Source organism: Salvelinus fontinalis, chromosome 16, assembly GCF_029448725.1.
Source record: "Salvelinus fontinalis isolate EN_2023a chromosome 16, ASM2944872v1, whole genome shotgun sequence".
NCBI classification, from domain to species: domain Eukaryota; kingdom Metazoa; phylum Chordata; class Actinopteri; order Salmoniformes; family Salmonidae; genus Salvelinus; species Salvelinus fontinalis.
Window position 1 is genome coordinate 7,237,857 of NC_074680.1, and position 20,566 is coordinate 7,258,422.

At 45.3% G+C, this 20,566-nt stretch overlaps 1 protein-coding gene across 1 annotated transcript in view; it reads left to right on the forward strand.

Moving 5' to 3' along the window:
* The window catches only part of smyd3 (SET and MYND domain containing 3), a 207,735-nt gene that overhangs the window by 115,230 nt on the left and 71,939 nt on the right, over positions 1-20,566 (forward strand). The window contains exon 6 of the mRNA XM_055864258.1: positions 14,980-15,047. Coding sequence (XP_055720233.1) covers positions 14,980-15,047 — 68 coding nt within the window. The remainder of the gene's footprint in view (positions 1-14,979; positions 15,048-20,566) is intronic.

A 20,566-nucleotide genomic window follows, 5' to 3' on the forward strand; every position in this document is an offset into this window, starting at 1 on the left:
GATACAAGATGGCCTCAATAGAGATGGCAGCTTCTCTTCTAGTCCTTTGGAAACTGTGCAGTATTTCGTTATTTTTATGTTTTTTTTATTACATTGTTAGCCCAGAGAACCTTAAGGGTTATTACATACAACCGGGAAGAACTATTGGATATCAGAGAGATGTCAACTTACCAGCACTACGACCAGGAATACGACTTTCCCAAGCGGATCCTTTGTCTGCACCTCCCAGGGCATTTAAACTGATTCCAGAGGCCGATCCAAAACAACGCCACCGGAGTAGAGGTTGCCGTAGTGGTCTTCTAGTGAGGCTTCGAATGCGCACACACCACCCACCGCTCCCGAGTATATTACTCGCTAATGTCCGGTCCCTAGTTAAGAAAGTCAACACATTTTGGGCATGAGTTGCTTTCCAAAGAGATATCCGTAATTGTAACATACTCTGTTTCACGGAAACATGGCTAGCTGGGGACATGCTGTCGGAGTCCATACAGCCAACTGGATTTTCAGTGCACCGCGCCGACTGGAGTATCAAATCAAATTTATTTATATAGCCCTTCTTACATCAGCTGATATCTCAAAGTGCTGTACAGAAACCCAGCCTAAAACCCCAAACAGCAAGCAATGCAGCTGTAGAAGCACGGTGGCTAGGAACAACTCCCTATAAAGGTCAAAACCTAGGAAGAAACCTAGAGGAACCAGGCTATGAGGGGTGGCCAGTCCTCTTCTGGCTGTGCCGGGTGGAGATTATAACAGAACATGGCCAAGATGTTCATAAATGACCAGCATGATCAAATAATAATAATCACAGTAGTTGTCGAGGGTGCAACAAGTCAGCAACTCAGGAGTAAATGTCAGTTGGCTTTTCATAGCCGTTCATTAAGAGTATCTCTACCGCTCCTGCTGTCACTAGAGAGTTGAAAACAGCAGGTCTGGGACAGGTAGCACGTCCGGTGAATAAACATCTCTCCGGTAAGAAGAAGGTCAGGGGTGTATGTTTCATGATTAATGACTCATGGTGTAATTGTAACAACGTACAGGAACTCAAGTCCTTTTGTTCCCCTGACCTAGAATTCCTCACAATCAAATGACGACCGTATTATCTCTCAAGAGAACTCTCCTCGGTTATCGTCATAGCTGTGTATATCCCACCGCAAGTGGATACCAAGATGGCCATCAGGACCTTCACTGGACTTTATGCAAACTGGAAACTATACATCCTGAGGGTGCATTTATTGTAGCTATGGATTTTAACAAAGCTAGTTTGAGAACAAGGCTACCTGAATTCTATCAGCATATTGATTGCTGTACACAAGCGAGTAACACGCTTGACCATTGCTACTCTAACTTCCGCGATGCATACAAGGCCCTCCCCCGCCCTCCTTTTGGCAAATCTGACCATGATTCCACCTTGTTGCTCCGCTCTTATAGGCAAAACCTTAAACAGGAAGTGCCCGTGCTTAGGTCTATCCAACGCTGGTCCAACCAATCTGATTCCACACTTCAAGATTGCTTCGATCACGTGGACTGGGATATGTTCCTGGTAGCCTCAGATAATAACATTGACGTGTACGCTGACTTGGTGAGTGAGTTTATAAGGAAGTGTATAGGAGATGTTGTACCCACTGTGACTATTAAAACCGTCCCTAACCAGAAATTGTGGATTCATGGCAGCATTCGCGCAAAGCTGAAAGCACGTACCACCGCATTTAATCATGGCAAGGCGACTGGAAACATGACCAAATACAAACAGTGTAGCTATTCCCTCCGCAAGGCAATCAAACAAGCAAAGTGTCAGTATAGAGACAAAGTGGAGTCACAATTCAACGGCTCAAACACGAATGTATGTGGCAGGGTCTACAAACAATCACGGATTACAAAAAGAAAACCAGCCTATCGCGGACACCGACGTCTTGCTCCCAGACAAATTCAACAACTTCTTTGCGCGCTTTGAGAACAATACAGTGCCACCGACGCGGCCCGCTACCAAGGACTGTGGGCTCTCCTTCTCCGTGGCCGACGTGAGTAAAATGTTTAAACGCATTAACCCTCGCAAGGCTGCCGGCCCAGACGGCATCCCTAGCCGCGACCTCAGAGCATGCGCAGACCAGCTGGCTGGTGTGTTTACGGACATATTCAATCAATTCCTATCCCAGTCTGCTGTCCCCACATGCTTCAAGATGACCACCATTGTTCCCGTTCCCAAGAAAGCTAAGGTAACTGAACTAAATGACTATCGCCCCGTAGCACTCACTTCTGTCATCATGAAGTGCTTTGAGAGACTAGTCAAGGATCATATCGCCTCCACCCTACCTGTCATCCAAGACCCACTTCAATTTGCTTACCGCCCCAATAGGTCCACAGACAATGCAATCGCCATCACACTGCACACTGCACACTGCCCTATCCTACCTGGACAAGAGGAATACCTATGTAAGAATGCTGTTCATTGACTACAGCTCAGCATTCAACACCATAGTACCCTCCAAACTCATCATTAAGCTTGAGACCCTGGGTCTCGAGCCTGCTCTGTGCAACTGGGTCCTGGACTTCCAGAAGGGCCGCCCACAGGGGGTGAATGTAGGAAACATCATCTCGATTCCGCTGATCCTCAACACTGGGGCTCCACAAGGGTGCGTTCTCAGCCCCCTCCTGTACTCCCTGTTCACCCACGACTGTGTGGCCATGCACGTCTCCAACTCAATCATCAAGTTTGCAGACGACACAACAGTGGTAGGCTTGATTACCAACAATGATGAGACAGCGTACAGGGAGGAGGTGAGGGCCCTCGGAGTGTCGTGTCAGGAAAATAACCTCTCAATGTCAGCCAAACAAAAGAGATGATCGTAGACTTCCGGGAAACAGCAAAGGGAGCACCCCCCTATCCACATTGACGGGACAGCAGTGGAGACGATGGGACGTTTTAAGTTCCTCTGTGTTCATATCACAGACATCTGAAATGGTCCACCCACATAGACAGTGTGGTGAAGAAGGTGCAAACAGCGCTTCTTCAACCTCAGGAGGCTGAAAAAATGTGGCTTGTCACCGAAAACCCTCACTAACTTTTACAAGTGCACAATTGAGAGCATCCTGCCGGGCTGTATCACCGCCTGGTACGGCAACTGCACCGCCCACAACCGTAAGGCTCTCCAGAGGGTAGTGAGGTCTGCACAACGCATCACCGGGGTCAAACTACCTGCCCTCCAGGACACCTACAACACCCGATGTCACAGGAAGGCCAAAAAGATCAAGACAACAACCACCCGAGCCACTGCCTGTTCACCCCACTTCCATCTAGAAGGCGAGGTCAGTACAGGTGCATCAAAGCTGGAACCGAGAGACTGAAAAACAGCTTCTCAAGGCCATCAGACTGTTAAACAGCCATCACTAACACAGAGAGGAGTCTGCCTACCTACAGACTTGATATCATTGGCCACTTTAATAAATGGAACACTAGTCACTTTAATAATGCCACTTTAAGAATGTTTACATATCTCGCATTACTTATCTTATTAGTACAGTATATAATGTTTACTGTATTCTACACTATCTATTCTATACTATCTATTGCATCTTGGCCGATCTGTCACTGGTCATCCATATATTTTATGTTTATATATTCTCATCCCATTCCTTTACTAGATTGTGTGTATTAGGTTTTGTTGTGGAATTTGTTAGATATTAGATCTTGTTGTGGAATTGTTAGATATTGCCTGTTAGATGCTGCTGCATTGGTACAGTAGCTGGTACAGTGGGTGGTACAATTGGTGGTACGGTAGCTATTACAGTGGCTGGTACAGGGGATGGTACAGTGGGTGGTACAGGAGTTAATACCCTGGGTGGTACAATTGGTGGTACGGTAGCTATTACAGTGGCTGGTACAGGGGATAGTACAGTAGCTGGTACAGAGGGTGGTACAGTAGCTAATACCGTGGGTGGTACAATTGGTGGTACGGTAGCTAGTACAGAGGGTGGTACAGTAGCTGGTACAGAGGGTGGTACAGTAGCTGGTACAAAGGGTGGTACAGTAGCTGGTACAGAGGGTGGTACAGTAGTTGGTACAGAGGGTGGTACAGTAGTTGGTACAGAGGGTGGTACAGTAGTTGGTACAGAGGGTGGTACAGTAGCTGGTACAGAGGGCGGTACAGTAGCTGGTACAGAGGGTGGTACAGAGGGTGGTACAGAGGGTGGTACAGTGGGTGGTACAGTAGCTGGTACAGAGGGTGGTACAGTGGCTGGTCAGTGGCTGGTACAGTGGCTGGTACAGAGGGTGGTACAGTAGCTGGTCAGTGGCTGGTACAGTGGCTGGTACAGAGGGTGGTACAGTAGCTGGTACAGAGGGTGGTACAGTGGGTGGTACAGTAGCTGGTACAGAGGGTGGTACAGTAGCTGGTACAGAGGGTGGTACAGTAGCTGGTACAGAGGGTGGTACAGTAGCTGGTACAGAGGGTGGTACAGTAGCTGGTACAGAGGGTGGTACAGTAGCTGGTACAGAGGGTGGTACAGTAGCTGGTACAGAGGGTGGTACAGTAGCTGGTACAGAGGGTGGTACAGTAGCTGGTACAGAGGGTGGTACAGTAGCTGGTACAGTAGCTGGTACAGTGGCTGGTACAGTGGCTGGTACAGTGGCTGGTACAGAGGGTGGTACAGAGGGTGGTACAGAGGGTGGTACAGGGGCTGGTACAGGGGCTGGTACAGAGGGTGGTACAGTGGCTGGTACAGTGGCTGGTACAGTGGCTGGTACAGTGGCTGGTACAGAGGGTGGTACAGAGGGTGGTACAGAGGGTGGTACAGAGGGTGGTACAGAGGGTGGTACAGTAGCTGGTACAGTGGGTGGTACAGTAGCTGGTACAGTGGCTGGTACAGTAGCTGGTACAGTGGGTGGTACAGTAGCTGGTACAGTGGCTGGTACAGTAGCTGGTACAGTGGGTGGTACAGTGGGTGGTACAGTAGCTGGTACAGTGGGTGGTACAGTAGCTGGTACAGTAGCTGGTACAGTAGCTGGTACAGTGGGTGGTACAGTGGGTGGTACAGTAGCTGGTACAGTGGGTGGTACAGTAGCTGGTACAGTAGCTGGTACAGAGGCTGGTACAGTGGGTGGTACAGTAGCTGGTACAGAGGGTGGTACAGTAGCTGGTACAGTGGCTGGTACAGTGGGTGGTACAGTAGCTGGTACAGTAGCTGGTACAGTGGCTGGTACAGAGGGTGGTACAGTGGCTGGTACAGTGGCTGGTACAGTGGGTGGTACAGTGGGTGGTACAGTGGGTGGTACAGTGGGTGGTACAGTAGCTGGTACAGTGGGTGGTACAGTGGGTAGTACAGTGGCTGGTACAGTGGGTGGTACAGTAGCTGGTACAGTAGCTGGTACAGTGGCTGGTACAGTGGCTGGTACAGTGGCTGGTACAGAGGGTGGTACAGTAGGTGGTACAGTGGGTGGTGCAGGGGCTGGTACTGTAGCTGGTGCAGGGGCTGGTGCAGGGGCTGGTGCAGGGGCTGGTGCAGGGGCTGGTACAGGGGCTGGTGCAGGGGCTGGTGCAGGGGTTGGTGCAGGGGCTGGTACAGGGGCTGTGATACTTCACTGGTTTGTTATTTTCCTCTCATCCACAGCTACTCATGAGAGAGAGGAGGGGGGAGGCCAGGGGAAGAACTGTGCGATATGCGTGGGCAAAGGGAGGGTGATATAGGGGGAAAAGAAGGATAGATGAAGGGGAGAGGGAATGGGATGGTGAGAGGAAGGTTGGGCCATTCTCCCCTGAGCCCCACGGTAATAACCATCTGTTACAGTGTTGGTGTGTGCGTGTGTGTGTGTGTGGGGCAAATCTCAGGCATGTCCTATTGCTCCGCCCTCAGCTCTGTGATGCTCTCTCTGCCGTCGTCTCTTCATCTCATACCTTCTCCCAGGCTGCTCTGCTTAACACACACACGACACCACACCACACACACACACACACACACACACACACACACACACACACACACACACACACACACACACACACACACACACACACACACACACACACACACACACACACACACACACACACAGAGTGCTAAACAGCTCTCTAGACCTGCGTGTCTGAGAGTGAGGAGAAGCAACTCTAGGACCTGAGAAGCAGTGTGTGACAGTGACATGACTTGTCCGGAACACTCCTTCTATCACTTCACACTAATCCTCTCTCTCTCTCGCTCTCTCTTCCTTTTTCTTAATGTGTGGCGGACTATGTCCTGAGACATGGAAGAGACAGACTTTTTGTGTGTTTGAGAGAGAAATATGTGTGTATAGCCTTGCTTTTAGCCTTGTCTGACCTCCAGTCCCTGTTTTCTTCTTGCCAGCCATAACCAGTTATGTCGAGAGGAGCTCCAGACAGGCCCAGCTCAGCCCTCTTTCTCCCCAGCGTAGCGCAGCTGATCCTGGGCTTGTCCCTGGCCCAGGCCTGCCTGTCTGCCTGCCAATCCTGGCTCTCCCTGCATGGATCTGTGTGTGTATGAGCTAATCTGCATGGTGACACGGTCTCATCTGTAAAAGGGATTACCGTTTAACGGATATTACTACGCCTCTCCCACTGCCGCAGCTACTGTGGAGATTACGCTCTCTCTTATTCCCTTGCTCTCGCTCGTTCATTCTCGTTCTCTGTCTAGGTATATCTCTTCCACTTCTTTATCTCTCTCTCTCTCTCTCTCTATGTGTATCTCTTTTCCTCATCTCTTTCTCTCACCTCTCGCTCTCTTTCCGCCACTCTCTAGCTATCTCTTTCTTCAGCTCTCCCTCTCTCTCCGGGTACATCTCTCCCTCGCTCTCTGAGGGGAATCAGAGGTTCGTTGTCAGTAATGACTTTTATAACATTACAACATTAATTAAAACATTGCTTTGTGACTGATAAGAAACGTAATGAGAACACTTGGGGCCCGAAGCAAATCTGTCTGTGGTTTGAGTTCTCACTACTGAGACAGCATGGAGCCATTGTCATAGACATACTGTGGCCCCCTATTCCCTATGGGCTCTGCTTAAAAGTAGTGCATTGTGTAGGGAATAGAATGCCATTTGGGTCAAAGAGTATCGTCCCATAAAATGTTAATTAACTTGAGTCGATTAAGTGAATTAACATAATGCATTAATCCCCGTCACAATCCTGTTTGAGCTAGAGATATGGGCTGCGTCTCAATCGGCCGCATCCGGCCCGTGGGCCGTCTGCATTTGCGGTGGAAAGTGGCAGGGCCGCAGTGTTGTTTGTCAGAAGACATCCCGATGAATCTTTATTTTCACGAAAATGTCTGTAGCGTCCGAACGGGTTGGCCTACAAGATAATATGGCCGCTCTATGGAAAGATGAGACTCTCACAAACACAATGGTGTTCTCTTGTGTTGGATGTCACTGGACTCGTCGGAAGGTAGCCCAGTACCAGTAAGAAAAAATGAAATGATGGATATACTTTTGTGCAAACAAAAAAAAAAAGTGTCAAATATGTGTCAAATGTTTTTTTTAATCGATATATACAGTACCAGTCAAAAGTTTGGGCACACCTACTCATTCAAGGGTTTTTCTTTATTTTTTTTACTGTTTTCTACATTGTAGAATAATAGTGAAGACATCAAAACTATGAAATAAAACATATGGAATCATGCAGTGACCAAAAAAGTGTTAAACAAATCCAAAATATGTTTTATATTTGAGATTCTTCAAAGTAGACACCCTTTGCTTTGATGACAGCTTTGCACACTTGACATTCTCTTAACCAGCTTCTATTAACAGGTGTCACTTGCATTAATTTGTGGAATTTCTTTCCTTAATGCGTTTGAGCCAATCAGTTGTGTTGTGACAAGGTAGGGGTGGTATACAGAAGATAGCCCTATTTGGTAAAAAACCAAGTCCATATTATGGCAAGAACAGCTCAAATAAGCAAAGAGAAACAACAGTCCATCATTACTTTAAGACATGAATGTCAGTCAATCCGGAAAATTTCAAGAACTTTGAAAGTTTCTTCAAGTGCTATGATGAAACGGGCTCTCATGAGGACCGCCACAGGGAAGGAAGACCCAGAGTTACCTCTGCTGCAGAGGATAAGTTCATTAGCATTACCAGCCTCAGAAATTGCAGCACAAATAAATGCTTCACGGAACTCAAGTCACAGACACATCTCAACTGTTCACAGGAGACTGCGTGAATCAGGCCTTCATGGTCGAATTGCTGCAAAGAAACCACTACTAAAGGACACCAATAAGAAGAAGTGACTTGTTTGGGCCAAGAAACACGCGCAATGGACATTAGAGCTGTGGAGATTTTTGGTTCCAACCGCTGTCTTTGTGAGACGCAGAGTAGGTGAACGGATGATCTCCACATGCGTGGCTCCCACCGTGAATCATGGAGGAGGAGGTGTGCTGATGTGGGGATGCTTTGCTGGTGACACTGTCAGTGATCAATTTAGAATTCAAGGCACACTTAACCAGCATGGCTACCACAGGATTCTGCAGCGATACTCCATCCCGTCTGGTTTGCGCTTAGTGGGACTATCATTTGTTTTTCAACAGGACAGTGGCCCAACACACCTCCAGGCTGTTTAAGGGCTATTTTACCAAGAAGGAGAATGATGGAGTGCTGCATCAAATGACCTGGCCTCCACAATCACCTGACCTCAACCCAATTGAGATGGTTTGGGATGAGTTGGACCGCAGAGTGAAGGAAAAGCAGCTAACAAGTTCTCAGCATATGTGTGAACACCTTCAAGACTGTTGGAAAAGCATTCCTCATGAAACTGGTTGAGAGAATGCCAAGAGTGTGCAAAGCTGTCATCAAAGCAAATGGCAAACTTTGAAGAATCTCAAATATATTTTAATTTGTTTAACACTTTTTTGGTTAGTACATGATTCCATATGTGTTATTTCATCGTTTCGATGTCTTCACTATTATTCTTAGTAGAACTCACCTCCCAACAGTGTAGACTTTTAGAGGTTTTAAGGTAGCAAGTTATTGCTTAAAGAATGATCAATAGTTAATAGATATGCTCACTTTCAAACTTAATTATTTCACCATTCAAATTTACCTCAAGGATTTTTTGGGGGGGTTGAGAAACGAATACTCTTTCAGGACATGTAGGTGACACAGCTGTGACTATGAATCCCCATGAGTCCCTCCTGGAGAGAGACAGGTGTTTGTTCAGACAAATGTATCTCCTCTTCCTCCTTTCCACCTGTATCTTCCCAGGGTGCACCTCTTTAATTCAGCGTGCCCACTCTCATTTATGCCTAACGAGGAGACTAATGAGTTTACACCTCTAAGACGCCCCCTCACTCCCACCCTTCCCCTCTCTCCCTTCTTCATTTCACCTCTACTCTGTTACCTTCACGCTTGTTTAAGCTTAAATGGTGGCTGCATCCCCTCAAGTTCCAGGGAGCTGTTGTGTGTGTGTGTGTGTGTGTGTGTGTGTGTGTGTGTGTGTGTGTGTGTGTGTTGCTGTCCCGAAGTAAGATTTAATCTCTCCATTTCACGCACGCACGCACCAACACACGTACGCACGCACGCACCAACACACACACACACACACGCACCTCTTGTCTCACTTAGTATTCAACAGCAGCCCCTGCCCTCTCCTCTCTGTCATTTAAATTCCAATCTCTTCTCACTGCCAACTCTATCAGACTGTAGCAGGGGGTGGTAAATCTGAGAGCAGCGCTAAGAGAGTTATAGGGAGTTATAGTATAATACACACACACACACACACACATCTCATAGAGAGTCATAGAGAGTTATAGATATGAAGGGAGAAAGTTGCTTACCCTGAAGCCATTCATTTCAGTGAAGTGACAGTTGGTCTCGTCTCTCCCACACAGGGCCAAAGTGTAACAGAGTGATTTCCGACCCTGCCTGTCTATTTTAAAAGTAATTTATACTGAATGACTCTACAGTAAGTGTATAGCTATATTAGCCCTGTGGAAAGTAGAGAGATGGAGAGAAATGGAGAGAGAAAGTGAGAGGACAGATGGGGCGTGACTACTCACTACTCTATCTCTGTTTGTCTTTCTCCTTTCTTCTCTCTTGGCCTATAGTATCTCTGTCTTTCTTTCTTCTTTCTTGCCCTATAGTATCTCTGTCTTTCTTTCTCCTCTCTTGGCCTATAGTATCTCTGTCTTTCTTTCTTCTCTCTTGGCCTATAGTATCTCTGTCTTTCTTTCTTCTCTCTTGGCCTATAGTATCTCTGTCTTCTATACCTCTCTATCTTACACCTCAATTGCTCTCTATCTCTCTCACAGATTGTATGTTTTAGTGCCAAGCTCTGTCATGTTATGGACTTATTTTGTTTCTTTAAAAGTTAGTATTTCCGTCAACACAGCCGTTTCTGAACCAGCTCTCTATTTAAACCCTGACATTGTGTGTGTGTGTGTGTGTGTGTGTGTGTGTGTGTGTGTGTGTTCTTTCACTCAGTCAGAACTAGTTCCTATGGGTTTGCACACACAAACACACATGCACACAGGGTTCCTGCAGAGGAGATCACTCCTGAACTGACCTTCCTCACGGTGTGTGTCCGCACACGCGTTTGTTTGTGCATGTGTGTGTGTGATGTGATTTCTACAGACATACCTCCGTCTCACCAGAGCAGAGAGACTGCTGCTCCAGTTTCAACTGTTCTACCTGCGACTATGGAACCCTGACCTGTTCACCGGACGTGCTACCTGTCCCAGACCTGCTGTTTTCAACTCTCTAGAGACCGCAGGAGCGGTAGAGATACTCTTAATGATCGGCTATGAAAAGCCAACTGACATTTACTCCTGAGTTGCTGACTTGTTGCACCCTCGACAACTACTGTGATTATTATTATTTGACCATGCTGGTCATTTATGAACATTTGGACATCTTGGCCATGTTCTGTTATAATCTCCACCCGGCACAGCCAGAAGAGGACTGGCCACCCCTCATAGCCTGGTTCCTCTAGGTTTCTTCCTAGGTTTTGGCCTTTCTAGGGAGTTGTTCCTAGCCACCGTGCTTCTACACCTGCATTGCTTGCTGTTTGGGGTTTTAGGCTGGGTTTCTGTACAGTACTTTGAGATATCAGCTGATGTAAGAAGGGCTATATAATGTGATTTGATTTGAGAGAGAGCCGGAGGTATCCCCTTTGATCTCTCTGATGTCTCCACGTAGGCTGTTTGACCCAGCCGCTCTGGTCCTAAATAAGGCTGTGCTTTGGGGATGTGTGTGGACAGTGTGTTTATTCTAACATGGAGGACAGTAACCATCTACCGGATGGCTGGAGTGTAAAACCCAGAAGAGAAAAACTCCTGCCCAGAAGAGAAAGTCTGAGAAGCATTCCATACCTGCACACTAGCTTAGTGCCCATACCATTGTTTGTCGAAATTAGTTTTTTCCTCCCTCCTTCCCTCCTTCCCTCCCTCCCTCTGCCGTAGTCGTTTAACAGTGCTTATGTTGCCTAATAAGGTAAAACTTTCTGTTTGAATTTTTACAGACCTTCACCCACACACCAACAGGCAGACTGACACTGAACAGAACGTGTGTGTGTGTGTGTGTGTGTGTGTGTGTGTGTGTGTGTGTGTGTGTGTGTGTGTGTGTGTGTGTGTGTGTGTGTGTGTGTGTGTGTGTGTGTGTGTGTAAAAGAACAAAAACCACACAAACACACACACTCCATCCTCTCTGTCTTTGTGTGCTGAGGCATCAAAATGGATGCAGCTCAGTGAAGTACAAATGCATTTCCTTTTGACAGACCGACAAGGGACCGATAATAGAAATGGTACCAGGCCCGATGCCTAGTGTCTCACTAAAGGTTACATAGTGTCACATATGGATTACTGTACTGAGGCTCCACTGGCACGCTGAGGACGGGCTTTGGTTAAAGATGAGGATGGGAGCAGCGGAGAAATGGACGCTCAATTCTTGTCATTTGCAATCAGAGAAAAACTCTACGAGTCACAGTGGAGAAGGTCTGCGGTATTCCACTGCTAGGAGGGAGAGCGGGAGAGAGCTGAGAGAAGGATGGAGGGAATGGGAAGGAAAAGGGAGAGAGAGGGGGATGGAGTCCAACTCCCAGCTCTGTCGTGTAGAGCATGAAGGGAGCCCGTGTCAGTTTGTACACTCCTCTTTTTCTCCTCTCATCTTCATTTTCCCCTCTTCTGCTTTTCACCTCTCAGGTTTTGAGTGGAAGATAGACGAAACCAGGTACCAGAAGGAGAGAGATACAGAGGTAGATAGAGAACGGGAGAGAGTGTGAGAGAGGGGAGGGTCTTCTGTGGCATAGTGAGTTATGGGTGTTTCTGTGATTGACAGCACTACAGAGGTTGTAATAAAGCTCAGCCCCAGGAAAGTGTGTGTGTGTGTGTGTGTGTGTGTGTGTGTGTGTGTGTGTGTGTGTGTGTTTTATTTGTCACCTCCAGGCCTCTTGTCTACTTTGACAGGTTTTGACAGATATCTGGTTATTGACCAAATATCGCTCTCTCATATACACACACTCCTACCCAAGACTGTTGTCCATCGGTTTGTCTCGACCGTGACTGTGTGTGCGTGTGGCTTAAACCATAAGACATTTTGGTATGGCACTGAATATCGGGTCAACGTGCCAATGTGGCCTGGTCCATTTGTACGACAGCGCTACAACCGGTCAGTGTGTCAATGTAGCTGTAATGAGCAAGCTACCTAGTGAGCACTAGATGACAAACTGGGGGAATGATAAAGGACTCCTTTTCCCATGACACCTCATGTCACTCCTCTGCTTTTATCAGTGAACCACATCAGAATCATTGAGACTCGTGTAGTTCTCTAGCTGGTTTCGTTGTCAGAGAGCACGATCATTGAGATGAATATTGATGCTGAAAAGAGAGGATCTTTTTTTATATATGCCTGAGGAGGAGCTAGAGGCCTGTTTAGAGAATAGACACGTGTGTACACACACACACACACACACACACACACACACACACACACACACACACACACACACACACACACACACACACACACACACACACACACACACACACACACACACACAGTGCTTTGACTGTTGTTTTTGCACTGATTGCTTTCTCAGTGGCAGAGCAACACAGTAGAGGTGTTAATTGTGTTTTGAGTTGCTCTATTTCTCTTCGTCTCCCCACCTTTTCAAATGTATTTCCTCTGTCTGGTCTCCCCACCTTTTCAAATGTATTTCCTCTGTCTGGTCTCCCCACCTTTTCAAATGTATTTTCTCTGTCTGGTCTCCCCACCTTTTCAAATGTATTTTCTCTGTCTGGTCTCCCCACCTTTTCAAATGTATTTCCTCTGTCTGGTCTCCCCACCTTTTCAAATGTATTTTCTCTCTCTGGTCTCCCCACCTTTTCAAATGTATTTTCTCTGTCTGGTCTCCCCACCTTTTCAAGTCTATTTTCTCTGTCTGGTCTCCCCACCTTTTCAAATGTATTTTTTCTGTCTGGTCTCCCCACCTTTTCAAGTCTATTTCCTCTGTCTGGTCTCCCCACCTTTTCAAGTCTATTTTCTCTGTCTGGTCTCCCCACCTTTTCAAGTCTATTTTCTCTGTCTGGTCTCCCCACCTTTTCAAGTCTATTTTCTCTGTCTTATCTCCCCACCTTTTCAAGTCTATTTTCTCTGTCTGGTCTCCCCACCTTTTCAAGTCTATTTTCTCTGTCTGGTCACCCCACCTTTTCAAGTCTATTTCCTCTGTCTGGTCTCCCCACATTTTCAAGTCTATTTTCTCTGTCTGGTCTCCTCACCTTTTCAAGTCTATTTTCTCTGTCTGGTCACCCCACCTTTTCAAATGTATTTTCTCTGTCTGGTCTCCCCACCTTTTCAAGTCTATTTTCTCTGTCTGGTCTCCCCACCTTTTCAAGTCTATTTTCTCTGTCTGGTCACCCCACCTGTTCAAGTCTATTTTCTCTGTCTGGTCTCCCCACCTTTTCAAGTCTATTTTCTCTGTCTGGTCTCCCCACCTTTTCAAGTCTATTTTCTCTGTCTGGTCTCCCCACCTTTTCAAATGTATTTTATTTGAATCAGTGTTTCAAACAGCTCAGTATGTAGATCAACATTGTGTCTTTGTCTTTAGGCTTTGAAAATACTTGCCTTTGTTACTGATATTAGGACTCGGGAACTTCAGTACAGCATTTTACTGGCAGTATCAAGCACCGTGTCTGTGAGTCTCTCTGAGTTTGAAGTCGACGTTCTTCCCTCTTCTCTCTTTTGCGCTTTTTCTTTCTCTCCCCCTCTCACACGAATGCACACACACAATTTGAAACCCAGAACTGGTTAGGATAGACAGGAAACAGATAGTGGGTTAGACAAGAACCAGACCTGAATGGATGACAGAGGAGGAAAATACTTTCATATCCATAGATGGACAGCAGACACACATGAACAGGAGAGTATTATATATGTTTCTGGGTGACACACACATGAACAGGAGAGTATTATATATGTTTCTGGGTGACACACACACACACACACACACACACACACACACACACACACACACACACACACACACACACACACACACACACACACACACACACACACACACACACACACACACACACACACACACACACACACACACACACACACACACACACTCTTCGTATTTGACAGTCTCTAAAGACACAAGCAGACATACCCCCCTCCGCTCCTTCACTCTTGTCTTTCTCCGGACAGCAGCAGTGTGTCTTCATTATAAACTCACTGACACACTTTAAACAATCTCTCTCGGAGCATTTTCTCCTTATTTGGCAGACAGCATGAAGCGAGAGATTGGACAGTACCTGCAGACATTTTTATATTTTTTATATTACCTCAACCTGTTCTGTCTTTGATCTACATATCCTATTTCTGTTATGAGGGATGACAGCCAGGCAGCGCCAAGTCTCGTTTTACTGCAGTGGAATCATTTCAATCGGGTTTCTTTATTTTTATCTGTGGCCGTGGGAGTGTTGTCAGTATCTGAACAGTGGTGTAGGCATGTGACTAATTTGTTCTGTGTTCTTTCTCTGCAGCTTACATGTAATTGTTTCACCATCAGTGACGGGGAGCTACAAGAGATCGGAGTGGGACTCTACCCCAGGTAAGACACACACACACACACACACACACACACACACACACACACACACACACACACACACACACACACACACACACACACACACCACACACCACACACACACACAGAGCAACATACAGTGTTTCCTGACAAAGCCTGGTGTTATAGTTGCATGTAATTACCAGAGAGTAGTGTTTAGTGGTTAGATCCTGACATGTTAGGGCCTATCATTGGCTCTTAATGGGGGGGGGTGGTTCCCTGGCATCACCATTAACCCCTTACACTCGTGGGAATTGGCCTATATGGATAGGGGGCTAAATTAAATTAATTTTAATTCTTGCAGAACACATATGAAATGCATATGCCTAACCATGGTAGCAATTAGAAGGGAACAGTTTGGAGATCATGGGGAAAGTATTAGACTGAAAGTGAGGACACAACAGTTCACCTGACAAGACTGAATCCAAACATTACACTGTTGATTTTAAGTGCATTTTACATTTACTGTACTTTTCACCCCATTTGTTGATAATGAAATCTGAAGATACTCTGGATACATTCAGGAACAGGATAATAATGTTCTTGGGGTAGGTGCAACATAAGACACAAAAAACCGAGAGGTTTAACTGGTGTTTCCAAGGGGCCACACACTTCTCCAAAGTGTTCCTTGTTTCTATGTCATTTCAATGCACTTTTATGACTCAAAGAATAGTCTTCAACTACAAGGTGCTTTTTTTGAGCTCTCCTAGCTGTGCCGTGGAGGAACTAGAGCAAGTACACTTGTGGTTGATTAGTTTGGAACACAACCCTTCAATCCCCTGCCTTTACACAATTACAGTTGTTGTTTACGCAATCCGAAAATGGATCAATCGCAATCTGGGTCAGGTGGGCATAATTTAAAAGCCTGTTCAATTACCTCTTCTCTAGGATGAACACATTATACTCAAATCTGTCTCTCCATCATCGGTCTCTCTCTTTCTCTGCCTTTCTCTGTCTGTCACTCTCTTTCGCTCTCTCCATCTCTAGACCGCTCTCTCTCTCTCTCTCTCTGCTTCTTGACTGACAACTGACCGCTCTTTGAGGCGGTGAGAGAGGGTGAGAGAGCGAGTGAGAGGGATGAATGGTTGTTAAATGATATGTTTATCAGTGTTGACATGTCAGATAATTATGTAGTTCAGATACAGGTGCTAGGAAGGCACATTCTGTCCCACGGGGAGGGAGAGAGGAAGAGGGGGAGAAGGTTGTGAGAGAGAAAAAAGAGAAGTGATAAGTGTGTGTGTTATTGTCAGTGAACTAATCCATTGCGGAGGCCTAGTCTAAAAGCCAATTCATGCTTGATTGTAAAATGTGGTCGGAGGCTCCATATAGAGGGTGTGACGCAATTGCGGAGCCTCCAGAGGCATGCAGAGGCCAAATTCAGCTCTGTACCACAGAGCCATTCGCCTCCCAAATTTTGTAACAATGCGGAGGGCTCTGTATAGCTCACCATCACTAATGACCTGTGGAGCTTCTCAAAGTAATGTGTTCTTCACCTCAGACAACAAGCAAACAAAGTCTGTTTTTACATCCATTGAGAATGACAATAGTTCCTCAATGTATTTGAAATATCTTTCCAGCTTTCTCCCTCTCAATAACCACTCAGCGTGAATGGGGAAAATGTCATGCTCTGATCCAGTGGAAACGTCATTAAATCTGCTTCTTATTAGTGTTTGACTTAGACTTAGAGAATATTTTATGTCAATGCTTCGTGGCCGTACCCAAGTTAATAGTTGATACAATGTTTCAAGTTCGTTGCAGACAGGCCATGTGTTGCCAATGTGATTTATAGGACATTTATTTTGGCTTTATGTAGGCTATTTTTACATAGTTGGCAATGGCAATAGAAGTTACTTTTTAGGTTTGTATCATTTTCATTTGGATAGAATTTTCATTAACTGCATGGCAACGATTTGAAGACATTATTATAAAGGAAATGAAACTGTTTCACGAAAATATGTGAAAACCAAAACTGCACGCAGATTACCAGCAACTTCAGGAGAGTAAGGGCAGAATCTGTGAAAGCCAGCAGGAGAGCGGGAGGAATATAGTTGGGTCATGAAGTTTTTTCTTCTTCTGGTTATCTAGATCTCTGGCGCCCTCTTGAGGCATCAAACCGTAAGCTTAAAGCATCAGACAAGCTCAATGAACATACATTATTTTATTACAACACATAGAGTGTGTCTATATATGGAAAAATACATGTTTAAACATTTTCGAGCAATCGATTGGTCGAAAGAACAGACGACTTTCTGTCGACCAAGATTTTTTTTATTCGGGCACACATGGATGTAGAATATGCTGACTTGGGCGTGGCTTATGTTTGAGTGGAGGAGAGGAGTGGTTTTCTAAAGCAGTTACACACACACACACACACACACACACACACACACACACACACACACACACACACACACACACACACACACACACACACACAGGACAGCGTAGTGGTATTCTGAAGCGTGGTTCAGGCTAATCCCACTGTTCAGGTCTGATGAATATGGGGGATCAGGGCTGTCGCAACGCGTCATGTTATACTGACTACACACACACACACACACACACACACACACACACACACACACACACACACACACACACACACACACACACACACACACACACACACACACACACACACACACACACACACACACACACTGCGTGCATGCACTACAAACACACACATCACGTACACATACACACAGATCACAGACACACACTGTGTATACACACACACACAGAGGGTTCTGCAGGTAGTCTCTAACCCTGGTTGTATATCTGGCTAAGGCAGCTTGTCAGATGGTCTGAGAGGGTTTAGCACAGCTTAGCCAGGCCTTCCTACACTGCTAACACCGGTGTGTGTGTGTGTGTGTGTGTGTGTGTGTGTGTGTGTGTGTGTGTGTGTGTGTGTGTGTGTGTGTGAGTGAGACACATCCATAAAAGATGGGCTTCTACTTGACTATGCCCTGCCTATTGATATTTCTGGGTTGCCTAGCACCGGTTTGCAGAAGAGAGGGGGTTTCTCCTGACAAGTCTCTATTCTCACATTCACTTTCTATTTATTTTAAATTATTTAATATTTAGCTCCTGTTTAATTTAGTATTCCCTGTAATGTGTTGGCATGTTACTGCTCCTTTCTACAATAACTTGGTCATGACTAGCTAATTAATTTGGCAGTTTTGTTTAGGTTTCTCTGTGCGTACAGTTGAAGTCAGAAGTTTACACACACCTCAGGCAAATACATTTAAACTCAGTTTTTCACAATTCCTGACATTTAATCTGAGTAAAAATTCCCTGTCTTAGGTCAGTTAGGATCACCACTTTATTTTAAGAATGTGAAATGTCAGAATAATAGTAGAGAGAATGATTTATTTCAGCTTTTATTTCAATCATCACATTCCTAGTCGGTCAGAAGTTTACATACACTCAATTAGCATTTGGTAGCATTGTCTTTAAATTGTTTAAAGTGGGTCAAATGTTTTAGGTAGCCTTCCACAAGCTTCCCACAATAAGTTGGGTGAATTTTGGCCCATTCCCCCTGACAGAGCTGGTGTAACCGAGTCAGGTTTGTAGGCCTCCTTGCTCGCACACGCTTTTCCAGTTCTGCCCCAAATTTTCTATAGGATTGTGGTCAGGGCTTTGTGATGGCCACTCCAATACCTTGACTTTGTTGTCCTTAAGCCATTTTGCCACAACATTGGAAGTATGCTTGGGGTCATTGTCCATTTGGAAGACACATTTGCAACCAAGCTTTAACTTCCTGACTGATGTCTTGAGATGTTGCTTCAATATATCCACATACTTTTCCTCCCTCATGATGACATCTATTTTGTGAAGTGCACCAGCCCTCCTGCAGCAAAGCACCCCCACAACATAATGCTGCCACTCCCGTGCTTCACGGTTGGGAAGGTGTTCTTCGGCTTGCAAGCCTCCCCCTTTTTCCTCCAAACATAACGATGGTCATTATGTCCAAACAGTTCTATTTTTGTTTCATCAGACCAGAGGACATTTCTCCAGAAAGTACGATCTTTGTCCCCATGTGCTGTGCAAACCGTAGTCTGTCTTTTTCGTGGTGGTTTTTGAGCAGTGGCTTCTTCCTTGTTGAGCGGCCTTTCAGGTTATGTCCATATAGGACTTGTTTTACTGTGGATATAGATACTTTTGTACCTGTTTCCTCCATTATATTCACAAGGTCTTTTGCTGTTGTTCTGGGATTGATTTGCACTTTTCGCACCAAAGTACGTTCATCTCTAGGAGACAGAACACATCTCCTTCCTGAGCGGTATGATGGCTGCTTATATGGTGTTTATATTTGCATACTATTGTTTGATGAACGTGGTACCTTCAGGCGTTTGGAAATTGCTCCCAAGGATGAACCAGACTTGTGGAGGTCTACACATTTTTCTCTGAATTTTTGACTGATTTCTTTTGCTTTTCCCATGACATCAAGCAAAGAGACACTGAGTTTAAAGGTAGGCCTTGAAATACATCCACAGGTACACCTCCAATTGACTCAAATGTTTTCAATTAGCCTATCAGAAGCTTCTAAAGCCATGACATCATTTTCTGGAATTTTCCAAGCTGTTTAAAGGCACAGTCAATTTAGTGTATGTAAACTTCTGACCCACTGGAATTGTGATACAGTCAATTTTATGTGAAATAATATGTCTGTAAATAAAATAAGTATGTCCTATCAAACTTGCCAAAATGTTAGGGGCGCCATATTCACTTTTGGATAAAATAGTGCCCAAATTAAACGGCCTCGTACTCTGTCCTAGATCATATGATATGCATATTATTATTACTATTGGATAGAAAACACTCTGAAGTTTCTAAAACTGTTTATATTATATATGTGAGTAAAACAGAACTCATATGGCAGGCAAACTTCCAAACAGGAAGTGAAGATTCTGAAATGGGTCTCTGTGAAAGGCATTGCCTATTCAATTGCCTTGTATTTATGGATCTGTATGCACTTCATACGCCTTCCACTAGATGTCAGCAGGCAGTAGAACGTGGAATGAAGTGTCTAGCCTTATGTGGGACCGCATGAGAGCCTTTGGAGTGACAGGTCAGCCATATTGGCAGTATTTGGCCACGCACTTGGGTATGTCATATCTTTGTCTGCAAATCGTTAGATAGACACGAAGAAATGCTCCGTCTGGGACGTTATTGGATATATATGAGAAAAACATCCTGAAGACTGATTCTCAACTGAGTTTGACCAGTTTATTCAACTTTTATTATCACATTTAGAAGTTTTCGTTCAATGCGTTAAATCTTCATGGACACGTGAGCTACACATGCTAGCCAAAGTTGCTAATTCGACAGAAGAAATGGACATTCTAAAACAAAACAACGATTTATTGTGGAACTAGGATTCCTGGCACTGCATTCTGATGAAAGTTCATCAAAGGTAAGGGAATATTTATGATGTTATTTCGTATTTTTGTTGACTCTGTTGACTCCAACATAGCGGAGAATGGCTGAGCACTGTC